This window comes from Eretmochelys imbricata, chromosome 7, assembly GCF_965152235.1.
Source record: "Eretmochelys imbricata isolate rEreImb1 chromosome 7, rEreImb1.hap1, whole genome shotgun sequence".
Lineage (NCBI taxonomy): Eukaryota > Metazoa > Chordata > Testudines > Cheloniidae > Eretmochelys > Eretmochelys imbricata.
In genome coordinates, this window is record NC_135578.1 from 22,802,940 (window position 1) to 22,816,522 (window position 13,583).

Consider the following 13,583-nt stretch of genomic DNA (forward strand, 5'->3'; position numbering starts at 1 on the left):
TTCTGGTAATAGCTAGTATCAGCTAATGAAATATTTCTCTTCTGAACCTGCAGAATAACATGACATACGTACAGCAGATTCCCTGTCCACTGAAAGGAGCTGACATGACTAATGCCCTTTTAGAAACATGGTTGTGAGTAATACTCTGAACTGCTACCATACCTGTCATCCAAGGATCTCAAAAGAACCTTACCACACATTAATGAAGTCACACAAATATTTGAGGAAATGGGTATTACTACTATTCCACACATGGGGAAAACAGAGAGGCACTGAAAAGTTAGATGACTTGTTTAGAGTCATACAGATTCACTGGCAGAGCCAGAAACAGAACCCAAGATTCCCAACCATTCTAGTTACCATACAACATTGTCTACCTCACCCAAAAAGCTTTCTTGCAACAATATGAATACCCAATCTTTGTAATCACACTGATACCCACACAAGTGGAAAAGCCACTCAACATAACAAGCGTGTCCTGACAAGGTACAAGTGTGTAATAAAGGCATTAACCACACCTCAGTGACCAACAGTGTCAAAATTTTAGACTGCAGACACAGCGGAGACTGACAATACCTGTAGTACACTTGGGCTTCCCTTTTGCAGCTTGTGGTGATGATGCAGTGCCATAGGATGAGGGAGAAGGAAAGGAAGATGGTCTCTGGTCCCCTTTAAGTTGAGAAGTTTCCTTCATTCGGTTCACTACATCTTCAGAGAGCTAGAGCAATTTGTTGGGAAGAGATTAAGTTAGTCAATTCTTGATTTTTATTTTGTATTAAGAGGAGTTTTCAACAGGTAATTATTTTTTAATCCTGCTTCAAAATACTGCTACTTATACTATTTTAAAACATCATCTGAGAGCAAGTTGTCTGTTGTTGAATTCACATTCAGCAAATATATTACATCAGGAAGTGATGAGGTCAAGTAATTGAGTCTTAAGGCTAGATTGGACAATGAATTGGAGAACAAACTATAAAGAACAATCCTCTATGCACCGGGGCGGGGGGAGGGGAGAGAGAGGGAGGCAGGGAAGGATCATTACTTAGTAGATCTTCAGTTCCTATTTTTATAAAAGTCTAGGCAGAGTTTTCCACCTAACAATAATGAAATGGAGGAGACGAATGTGCTCAATTCCAATTTTATTGCCTATTCCCATACTTGGGTGCAGAACCATGAAAAGGTAGAAAATGCACCCAAAAATCTCCTGGGAATTCAATTCAGAGTGCCTTTCTGCCCTTGCTTTTGATGTCATAGACAGGGCTAACTGTTCTTCTGATACACCAGTCAATTTTATACTGGCCACTCCACCCTAATGGACAAAATTAAGGGGTGCTCAATTTCCATGCCCAGGCCAGACTCCCATTGACACACTTCAGAGCATAAACCAGACCATAGATTTTAGCTATGCCACTACTGCCCAAGATAAGCAGTATTTTAACATCTTGATTACATATTGTGATTTTGTCAGGTTGGTCTTAGGTCTTCAACTCTGTTCCCTTCTGCTTGCACTATAAATGAAACACACACAGCACCCTATCAACAGATCCCAGGGAACACAGCTCCAGGCATACAACATGCATTGTAAAATAATCTACATAATGACTATGATGTTTTAGTGATGACAAGTACAAAATTAATAACTAGAAAAGTGAGTATTTCCTTGAAAGAAAATGAAAGGTCAACACTAGCTATAAAGTATCTGAGGTTTTTGTAAAAAAACAAATTAATCCCCTTCGAGTTCCAAAAATGAGGAAACCCATTTCATTTCATAAAAGCTTGTGACTGGATTCAGCTTTGCAATTCAAATGAACAAGCCAGGGAGGCCCCTGTTTATTTAGTGAGAGTTCCTATAATGACAAATATCGGCGCTCCCTCCATTTAGTCTGAACTCCTAGAGATCAATGGAATGGACCAATAACCATAAATCAACAGCTTTCAGAGTAGCAGCCTTGTTAGTCTGTATCCGCAAAAAAAACAGGAGTACTTGTGGCACCTTAGAGACTAACAAATTTATTGGACCATGAGCTTTCATGGGCTACAGCCCACGTCATCAGATGCATGCAGTGGAAAATACAGTAGGACGATTTTATATACACAGAGAACATGAAACAATGGGTGTTACCATGCATACTATAACGAGAGCGATCAGTTAAGCTGAGCTATTACCAGAAGGAGAGAAAAAAAAAACCTTTTGTAGTGATAATCAAGATGGTCCATTTCCAGCAGTTGACAAGAACGCGTGAGGAACAATAGGGGGGAAAAATAAACATGGGAAAATAGTTTTACTTTGTGTAATGACACTTCCCCTCCCAGTCTTTATTCAAGCCTAATTTAACAGTGTCCAGTTTGCAAATTAATTCCAATTCAGCAGTCTCTTGTTGGAGTCTCTTTTTGAAGTTTTTTTGTTGTAATATTGCAACTTTTAGGTCTGTAATCTAGTGGCTAGAGAGATTGAAGTGTTCTCTGACTGGTTTTTGAAAGTTATAATTCTTGACGTCAGATTTGTGTCCATTTATTCTTTTACGTAGAGACTGTCCAGTTTGGCCAATGTACTTGGCAGAGGGGCATTGCTGGCACATGATGGCGTTGTTCTAAGTCAGCCATAAAAACGTTGGCATATTGTGGGGCCATGCAGGTACTCATAGCAGTGCAGGGGCAGAAGGAGAGGCCCCGACAATCTCGGGGCCTCTCCTTCTGCCCCTGCACTGCTATAGGTACTCGCATGGCCCCACAGTATGCCAACATTTTTATGGCTGACTTAGAACAATGCCTCCTCAGCTCTCGTCCCCTAATGCCCCTACTCTACTTGCGCTACATTGATGACATTCTCATCATCTGGACCCATGGAAAAGAAGCCCTTGAGGAATTCCACCATGATTTCAACAATTTCCATCCCACCATCAACCTCAGCCTGGACCAGTCCACACAAGAGATGCACTTCCTGGACACTACAGTGCAAATAAATGATGGTCACATAAACACCACCCTATATCGGAAACCTCCTGACCGCTATACTTACCTACATGCCTTTCATCCAGACCACATCACACGATCCATTGTCTACAGCCAAGCTCTAAGATACAACCGCATTTGCTCCAATCCCTCAGACAGAGACAAACACCTACAAGGTCTCTATCAAGCATTACTACAATACCCACCTGCTGAAGTGAAGAAACAGATTGACGGAGCCAGAAGAATACCCAGAAGTCATCTACCACAGGACAGGCCCAACAAAGAAAGTAACAGAATGCCACTAGCCGTCACCTTCAGCCCCCAACTAAAACCTCTCCAGCGCATCATCAAGGATCTACAACCTATCCTTAAGGATGATCCGTCACTCTCACAGGCCAATCCTCGCTTACAGACAGCCCCCCAACCTGAAGCAAATACTCTCCAGCAATCACACACCACACAACAAAAACACTAACCCAGGATCCTTGCAACAAAGCCCGTTGCCAACTCTGTCCACAAATCTATTCAGGGGACACCATCTTAGGGCCTAATCACATCAGCCACACTATCAGAGGCTCGTTCACCTGCACATCTACCAATGTGATATATGCCATCATGTGCCAGCAATGCCCCTCTGCCATGTACATTGGCCAAACTGGACAGTCTCTACGTAAAAGAATAAATGGACACAAATCAGACGTCGTTATAACATTCAAAATTATAATTATATAATTCAGAATTATAACATTCAAAAACCAGTCAGAGAACACTTCAATCTCTCTAGCCACTCGATTACAGACCTAAAAGTTGCAATATTACAACAACAAAAAAACTTCAAAAAGAGACTCCAATGAGAGACTGCTGAACTGGAATTAATTTGCAAACTGGACACCATTAAATTAGGCTTGAATAAAGACTGGGAGTGGATGTGTCATTCCACAAAGTAAAACTATTTCCCCATGTTTATTTTTTCCCCCATTGTTCCTCACAAGTTCTTGTCAACTGCTGGAAATGGACCATCTTGATTATCACTACAAAAGGTTTTTTTTCTCTCCTGCTGGTAATAGCTCAGCTTAACTGATCACTCTCATTATAGTGTACATGGTAACACCCATTGTTTCCATGTACTCTGTGTGTATAAAATCGTCCTACTGTATTTTCCACTGCATGCATCCAATGACGTAGGCTGTAGCCCACAAAAGCTTATGCTCAAATAAATTTGTTAGTCTCTAAGATGCCACAAGTACTCCTGTTCTTTTTTCATAAATCAACAAGTTTCTCTAATTCCAACACCATTCAGCTGAGCAGCAACATAAAATTAACAAAGCAGTTCACTTTGCTGTGTAGTTGGTACATGGAGCTGAACGCTAAACGGGCCCAGCTAAGCAGCAGCAAAGAGAAAATTGATTAGGATTAGATTCTCCTCTATATCAAAGATCTGCAAGAGGAATCTGAAACAACCCTAATTAGATCCTTGTGATTGGAAGCTGCGGAAAAGAAGTGAACAAACTTATCCAGTCTCACTCAGCAAGCCCTTTCACATGGGGCTAAGCAAACAGGCAGCTCAATGGGATACAAATGGTACAAAGGAAATAGGGCAAACTTGCAAAAATGTAGAATAACAGAAGAGAAATAAAAATACAGAGATAAGACAGAAACCGAGAAAAATGCACCCTAGTGACACCACCAATTCTATCTCTAGGGTGTCCTATCATGATGCAGATAGGGCCTCCTTCCTCAGCTCCAATTCCCACCCTGGAGAGGCAGCAAATCTTCAATCACAACAACTCCTATCTCCCTACCTGTCTCCATTGCACCAATTGCTATAGTACCCCAGGTGATATTAATTAAGGGTGATGGTCTCTTCCCTTGGACACTCTCTTCCTGCCCTTAATGTAAAATCTCCTTTAACCCACAAGAAGTCAAGAGTGCAGGATGGATTAAACAGCTCTGGGGAAAGGGGGCGGGGGATGCCTTTTAACACACTATAAAGGCAACAATGCTATGGTTGGGTATCACTCCCTTTCCCCAGCCCCTCTCCCCCACCCAGACCCTCTCGGCCCCACCCCCTCTCGGCCCCTGCCCCACCCAGACCCTCTCATCCCCTGCCCCTCTCCCCCACCCAGACCCTCTCAGCCCCTGCCCCTCACCTCCCCCATCCCAGCCAGTTCTCACCCTAATGCCCTGCAGCACCCGCACTCGCTCCTGCTCATCCAGCCCGAACGAGACCTTCCTGTTCTCGTAGCTGCTCTCGCTACCCCCCATGCCGGTGGGGCTGGACGGGGGTTATCCCACCCTGTCCCTCACGTAAGCTGGGACACACAGCCTCCTCAGCAGCACAAACTCTCTCCTAGTTCACCAACCAACAAACCCGCGTCTCATTGGCGGCTGCCAGAGGAGCAGCCAATGGAGAGGCACGTTGCTGGCGATGGCCCGCGGGGCAGGCTGGGAATTGTAGTCTGGTTGTTGTAGATGTTCCTCCAAGGGCTCTGTCTGGATAGGACAGAATGAGGGGCCCCAGGAGAGCAGCAAGCATGAGAGGGGGCGGCCTACCCTCTGCGAGCCTAGCTCAGGCCTGAATTAGCCACTGGGCATGATAGGCTGAGCCTAGGATCCTAGCCTCCCCCAGGGCTTCAGGCAGGCCACCCCCAACCCTCCCAGAGGTGCATAGCCCTGCTATATAGCAGTACTGCCAACCCCCAAGCTTTCCACACCATGAGCTGGGCAGGCCTTCAAAATATGTTGTTTTTTAAAATAAATATATGTTAGACTATCATTTGTCTTCTGAATTCTGAGCCTTTAGTTTCACTTGCTTTGCATCTTCATGAATTTTCTCCAGATTCTTGAGGTCTTATAAACTTCCTTTAAATTAAAGCGGAGATTCTCATATAATCTCTTGACTGCAGCACCTAGGGCTATAAGACAGCAACACCTGATTTTTTTAAAAGGGACTTTTTTTATGGGGCTGGTGGGGTGAAGGAGCATTTGACAGGACTTTTTGTACAGGCAGTTGCCTTTCCTCCCTTGGAGTCAACCCTCCACCACCTCTCTTCTATTGATTTATGGCTGCAGGACCTATTAAAAGACTTAACAGAAGAGAATGGCTACAGATTTTACCAAAGAAGGGTGCGTAGCCATATGCTTTAAAAGAGAAGGCTGAAATAGGACAGATGTATGAATTTTCATAACCAATAGTGGAGACAGACTGAATGCCCATAGACTTGAGCACTAAAGGTGGAGCTATTTGAATGCAGAGACTAGAATGCTCATAGACTTAAATGGAAAAGAAAGGTGTCCTGCTTATTTACCTTCCATTAGCTAAGGTGAAAGAACTTTAGAGAGAAGAGTGCCCAGAGCCTGTATCATGTTAACGGACAAAGAGAAAATAACTTGTTTCCAAAATATTTAAATAAAACACATTCATCTCTGCAAGACAGTTTCCCAATGCTGGATTTTCTGTCCAATGACAGAATTATAGCTAATCTATTAAAAGGCCTCCTTGAAAAGATATTACCCTCAATCACACTCAAAGAATGATTCCTCAAAGCAGCTAACATTCCATGTCATTCTACCTATGTATTACAGAAAATACCTCAGTGCAGTGGTTCTCAACCAGGGGTACACGTACACCAGGGGGTATGCAGAGGGCTTCCAGCATACATCAACTCATTCGGATATTTGCCTAGTTTTACAATAAGCTACATAAAAAGCACTAGTGAAGTCAGTACAAACTAACAGTTCTTACTTGTTTATACTGCTCTAGATACTATACACTGAAATGTAAGTATATTTGTATTCCAATCAATTTATAATTATAATGGTAGAAATGAGAAAGTAAGCAATTTTTCAGCAATAGTGTGCTGTGACACTTTTTGTATTTTTATATCTGATTTTGTAAGCAAGTAGTTTTTAAAGTGAGGTGAAACTTGGGGGTACGCAAGACAAATCAGACTACTGCCAGGGGTACAGTTGTGTGGAAAGGTTGAAAGCCACTGCCTCAGAGAATCAATAGTGAAGCAGTTGTGTGGACTCTTATAGGGGGCATAACTAAGCATGGGATATTTGTTGAAATCCAAAGTAATTTTAAGATAATTAGGTAATACAACTTATTACTACTGCTTTATCGGTCCATGAAAAACAGTGGCAAATATCATTGCCCAAAAAATATGGTGAATTATTTGACAGCTTGATCCAAATCTTTTGAATTTTCTCATAAAAATTGAGAAATAAAAGAAGGCCCAATGTACATTCAGGGCCAGACAAATGGACACACAAAAGACAAGGACTGTGATCATCCAAATACATCATTACCCCAATAGATGGATTTCATTACAAAGAGCCTGAAAAATGGCTGCCTTGCACCCTGCCAAAAGAATTTTACTTTTTCAAAAATTTGCATCTGGCATACAAGAACAGAAGGCAAGATTCAATCCTATTATATAGCAGCAAACAGAGAAGAAAATCTGCCACTATTTGGTCTATCCAGTTATCCTGAGGGTATAGGTCATGCTAGAGCTTTTAGGATCTAGATACACAAGGCTTTCTACGAAATTACTAAAATAAAAATTTTGCAAGAAGATGATGATTAGTTTTGTGTTGGAGACATATTAAAAGGTTTTACAGAAGGCAATTTGGATTTGCTCCAAGACAAAGGCTTGGTGCTACAATGATGGAACTTGGAATCTCTTAATTTCTTTAATTTAGTGCATTTTACTCAGTGAATATAGTTAATTGGCACAGTTAGCACAACTAAAATGTGATATGCAGTTGGCAAGATATGCCTATTTAATTATTCCACCACTAATGAGATTAAATATATGAACCAACAAATCATCGTGTTATGTTATGATAGAGGGGTATTAGGCTCCAAGATGCTAAGGTGATACTAGAACCCGTGTTTTCCTGTTTAAACATGAAACTGTTAATTGTGGATTCAGGTTCTTGTGTAAAAGAGATGCTTTTCCCATAATGGCCACACTAGGACAATCCTTCCAAACATTTGTTAAAAAAAAAATCATGACAAGCAAAAGAGAAACATTAAAATTCTTGGAATTCAACGTTAAAAGTTATTATAGGAAAGTTCCCCTTCATATTTCATTCACATTCAAAGTCTTTCAGAGGGAAAATGTTGATTTCAAAAGTTTCTTGCTGGTACCAGAAGGCTTTGTTGGAGAAAAGAATGTTTCAGTCTGCTGCTGGTGTTATTCTTGTTATGATCGGTCCTGCTCTTTAGGCAAATGCACACAAGAGAAGAGAAGGGAGAGGAAAGAAAGAAAAACTTCTGTCTCACTGATGCCTGCTGAATTCAGATACCATAGGCAGGATATGGTAAACAGGTCAGTCACAAACTGGTGCATTTTACCCTCTTCACCCCATTCACTTCCCCAGTCTGGGATGACATCTGGCTGGTCTGCTCTGGTTTCTTGTCATTGGTCTTCCTTTATGCTCAAGTCTTAGCCTGTCCTTGCTTGTTATGGGTTCCTTGCTCACTATGGTTCCCTCCAGGGAGGAGCCAACAAGTCCAAGGAGCCCATCAAGGCAGCCAGACCCCACCAAAGGGGAGCATAGGGCAGCATCCCAGCCCAAAAGAGGTGGAGAGAACAGAGAGCACAAGAGTCCATGAAATCAGCTACAGAAAGGCAATGGGGGGGGGTATTTTTAAGAGTATTTTTCTAAATGGATCTTAAAATTCATAAAGAAAAGGAGTACCTGTGGCACCTTAGAGACTAACCAATTTATTTGAGCATGAGCTTTCGTGAGCTACAGCTCACTTCATCGGATGCATACCGTGGAAACTGCAGCAGACTTTATATATACACAGAGAATATGAAACAATACCTCCTCCCACCCCACTGTCCTGCTGGTAATAGCTTATCTAAAGTGATCATCAGGTTGGGCCATTTCCAGCACAAATCCAGGTTTTCTCACCCTCCACCCCCCCACACAAATTCACTCTCCTGCTGGTGATAGCCCATCCAAAGTGACAACTCTTTACACAATGTGCATGATAATCAAGGTGGGCCATTTCCAGCACAAATCCAGGTTCTCTCACATCCCCCCCACCCCCATACACACACAAACTCACTCTCCCGCTGGTAATAGCTCATCCAAACTGACCACTCTCCAAGTTTAAATCCAAGTTAAACCAGAACATCTGGGGGGGGGGGGGTAGGAAAAAACAAGAGGAAATAGGCTACCTTGCATAATGACTTAGCCACTCCCAGTCTCTATTTAAGCCTAAATTAATAGTATCCAATTTGCAAATGAATTCCAATTCAGCAGTTTCTCGCTGGAGTCTGGATTTGAAGTTTTTTTGTTGTAAGATAGCGACCTTCATGTCTGTGATTGCGTGACCAGAGAGATTGAAGTGTTCTCCGACTGGTTTATGAACGTTATAATTCTTGACATCTGATTTGTGTCCATTTATTCTTTTATGTAGAGACTGTCCAGTTTGACCAATGTACATGGCAGAGGGGCATTGCTGGCACATGATGGCATATATCACATTGGTGGATGTGCAGGTGAACGAGCCTCTGATAGTGTGGCAGATGTTATTAGGCCCTGTGATGGTGTCCCCTGAATAGATATGTGGGCACAATTGGCAACGGGCTTTGTTGCAAGGATAAGTTCCTGGGTTAGTGGTTCTGTTGTGTGGTATGTGGTTGTTGGTGAGTATTTGCTTCAGGTTGCGGGGCTGTCTGTAGGCAAGGACTGGCCTGTCTCCCAAGATTTGTGAGAGTGTTGGGTCATCCTTTAGGATAGGTTGTAGATCCTTAATAATGCGTTGGAGGGGTTTTAGTTGGGGGCTGAAGGTGACGGCTAGTGGTGTTCTGTTATTTTCTTTGTTAGGCCTGTCCTGTAGTAGGTAACTTCTGGGAACTCTTCTGGCTCTATCAATCTGTTTCTTTACTTCTGCAGGTGGGTATTGTAGTTGTAAGAAAGCTTGACAGAGATCTTGTAGGTGTTTGTCTCTGTCTGAGGGGTTGGAGCAAATGCGGTTGTATCGCAGAGCTTGGCTGTAGACGATGGATCGTGTGGTGTGGTCAGGGTGAAAGCTGGAGGCATGCAGGTAGGAATAGCGGTCAGTAGGTTTCCGGTATAGGGTGGTGTTTATGTGACCATTGTTTATTAGCACTGTAGTGTCCAGGAAGTGGATCTCTTGTGTGGACTGGACCAGGCTGAGGTTGGTGGTGGGATGGAAATTGTTGAAATCATGGTGGAATTCCTCAAGGGCTTCTTTTCCATGGGTCCAGATGATGAAGATGTCATCAATATAGCGCAAGTAGAGTAGGGGCTTTAGGGGATGAGAACTGAGGAAGCGTTGTTCTAAATCAGCCATAAAAATGTTGGCATACTGTGGGGCCATGCGGGTACCCATAGCAGTGCCGCTGATCTGAAGGTATACATTGTCCCCAAATGTGAAATAGTTATGGGTAAGGACAAAGTCACAAAGTTCAGCCACCAGGTTAGCCGTGACATTATCGGGGATAGTGTTCCTGACGGCTTGTAGTCCATCTTTGTGTGGAATGTTGGTGTAGAGGGCTTCTACATCCATAGTGGCCAGGATGGTGTTATCAGGTGATCCATCGGTGATCTTCCTGATAACACCATCCTGGCCACTATGGATGTAGAAGCCCTCTACACCAACATTCCACACAAAGATGGACTACAAGCCGTCAGGAACACTATCCCCGATAATGTCACGGCTAACCTGGTGGCTGAACTTTGTGACTTTGTCCTTACCCATAACTATTTCACATTTGGGGACAATGTATACCTTCAGATCAGCGGCACTGCTATGGGTACCCGCATGGCCCCACAGTATGCCAACATTTTTATGGCTGATTTAGAACAACGCTTCCTCAGTTCTCATCCCCTAAAGCCCCTACTCTACTTGCGCTATATTGATGACATCTTCATCATCTGGACCCATGGAAAAGAAGCCCTTGAGGAATTCCACCATGATTTCAACAATTTCCATCCCACCACCAACCTCAGCCTGGTCCAGTCCACACAAGAGATCCACTTCCTGGACACTACAGTGCTAATAAACAATGGTCACATAAACACCACCCTATACCGGAAACCTACTGACCGCTATTCCTACCTGCATGCCTCCAGCTTTCACCCTGACCACACCACACGATCCATCGTCTACAGCCAAGCTCTGCGATACAACCGCATTTGCTCCAACCCCTCAGACAGAGACAAACACCTACAAGATCTCTGTCAAGCTTTCTTACAACTACAATACCCACCTGCAGAAGTAAAGAAACAGATTGATAGAGCCAGAAGAGTTCCCAGAAGTCACCTACTACAGGACAGGCCTAACAAAGAAAATAACAGAACGCCACTAGCCGTCACCTTCAGCCCCCAACTAAAACCCCTCCAACGCATTATTAAGGATCTACAACCTATCCTAAAGGATGACCCAACACTCTCACAAATCTTGGGAGACAGGCCAGTCCTTGCCTACAGACAGCCCCGCAACCTGAAGCAAATACTCACCAACAACCACATACCACACAACAGAACCACTAACCCAGTAACTTATCCTTGCAACAAAGCCCGTTCCAATTGTGCCCACATATCTATTCAGGGGACACCATCACAGGGCCTAATAACATCAGCCACACTATCAGAGGCTCGTTCACCTGCACATCCACCAATGTGATATATGCCATCATGTGCCAGCAATGCCCCTCTGCCATGTACATTGGTCAAACTGGACAGTCTCTACGTAAAAGAATAAATGGACACAAATCAGATGTCAAGAATTATAACATTCATAAACCAGTCGGAGAACACTTCAATCTCTCTGGTCACGCAATCACAGACATGAAGGTCGCTATCTTAAAACAAAAAAACTTCAAATCCAGACTCCAGCGAGAAACTGCTGAATTGGAATTCATTTGCAAATTGGATACTATTAATTTAGGCTTAAATAGAGACTGGGAGTGGCTAAGTCATTATGCAAGGTAGCCTATTTCCTCTTGTTTTTTCCTACCCCCCCAGATGTTCTGGTTTAACTTGGATTTAAACTTGGAGAGTGGTCAGTTTGGATGAGCTATTACCAGCGGGAGAGTGAGTTTGTGTGTGTATGGGGGTGGGGGGGATGTGAGAAAACCTGGATTTGTGCTGGAAATGGCCCACCTTGATTATCATGCACATTGTAGGGAGAATGGTCACTTTGGATGAGCTATTACCAGCAGGATAGTGAGTTTGTGTGTGTGGTTTTTGGGAGGGGGGTGAGAGAACCTGGATTTGTGCAGGAAATGGCCCACCTTGATTATCATGCACATTGTGTAAAGAGTTGTCACTTTGGATGGGCTATCACCAGCAGGAGAGTGAATTTGTGTGGGGGGGTGGAGGGTGAGAAAACCTGGATTTGTGCTGGAAATGGTCCAACCTGATGATCACTTTAGATAAGCTATTACCAGCAGGACAGTGGGGTGGGAGGAGGTATTGTTTCATATTCTCTGTGTATATATAAAGTCTGCTGCAGTTTCCACGGTATGCATCCGATGAAGTGAGCTGTAGCTCACGAAAGCTCATGCTCAAATAAATTGGTTAGTCTCTAAGGTGCCACAAATACTCCTTTTCTTTTTGAATACAGACTAACACGGCTGTTACTCTGAAACCTTAAAATTCATGTCTCTCAAACAGTACTATCTGCAAATAGTGAGCGTACATCAAGCTGCTTTGTCATAGGAAGTGGCCGCAGCAGCATTCTGCACAAGCTAGAGTCTGGACGACTGGGACATAGATAAGGGAGCTGTCAGAGTCAAGACAGGAAGAGATGAAAACTGAATGACTGTTTCAGCAGACAAAATGGTATCCGCACAGGCAACGTTGGGGAGGTGGCTCGGTTTGGAGTAGTGCTCTGGAAGGTGGGGTTGCGGTCGAAGGTGACAACAGCCTTGTGGACACCTGGTAGCAAGTTGCCCCCTCTGGAGTAACCTCTCTGGCCAGCTCAGGATCAGTGCTCACCAGCTCTGAAAGCTGCATCAGATTTGAGACAGGACTATGGAGTGTGTGCAGCACAAAAGAAGTTCCAGGTAGCCCACTCTTCAGCACCAGGAGGAAGAAGAGAGGATAGCTGAAGTCTTAATTGACTTAATTACTTGGAATTGGGAACCAGTCACTTCAGCTCCATACTGTTAGATGGTTATTGCTAAGATAAAAGACTATGTACAAAAATCACAGCCTTTCCCTTTGAAAAGGGGATGTTACATAAACTATGGCAAATATATTTTTTAAAAGATTCTGAAGAACATTTACACAGCCTGTGTGATTTGAGAGAGAAAGTGTTACTGTTTATACCAAACTTCATTTTATTTATTTTACAAACAAAAATATACATTACTCTATTTTTAATCTCCCCCAGCCCCCCAAAAAACATACACACACACTTCTACTCATGGACCATATCTTGTGCTGGCCTCAGAGACGTTACAGACATAAAAAGACAACAGATGGAAGATCAGTCCTAGACCTAATGCAGAAGCTCCTCAGCAGAAGACAATATGGGACATTCAGAGATGATATTGGGGAACACTGAATCTTGGAGAAGGGGAACTTATGGACACACTGAACATCTGCCCAGCTGATCCTTTGGCATTTGATTTAGC

The 13,583-nt window shown here is 43.2% G+C and overlaps 1 protein-coding gene across 7 annotated transcripts in view; it reads right to left on the reverse strand.

The window, feature by feature from the left end:
• Positions 1–5,296, reverse strand: part of CHCHD6 (coiled-coil-helix-coiled-coil-helix domain containing 6) — a 210,216-nt gene extending 204,920 nt beyond the window's left edge. For all 7 annotated transcript variants that reach the window (XM_077822430.1, XM_077822429.1, XM_077822431.1 and 4 more), the window contains exons 1-2: positions 5,128–5,296; positions 577–718 (exon numbers count right to left, since the gene is read on the reverse strand). In XM_077822430.1, coding sequence (XP_077678556.1) covers positions 577–718; positions 5,128–5,217 — 232 coding nt within the window. In that variant the 5' untranslated portion in view covers positions 5,218–5,296. The remainder of the gene's footprint in view (positions 1–576; positions 719–5,127) is intronic.
• Positions 5,297–13,583: the final 8,287 nt, after the last annotated feature.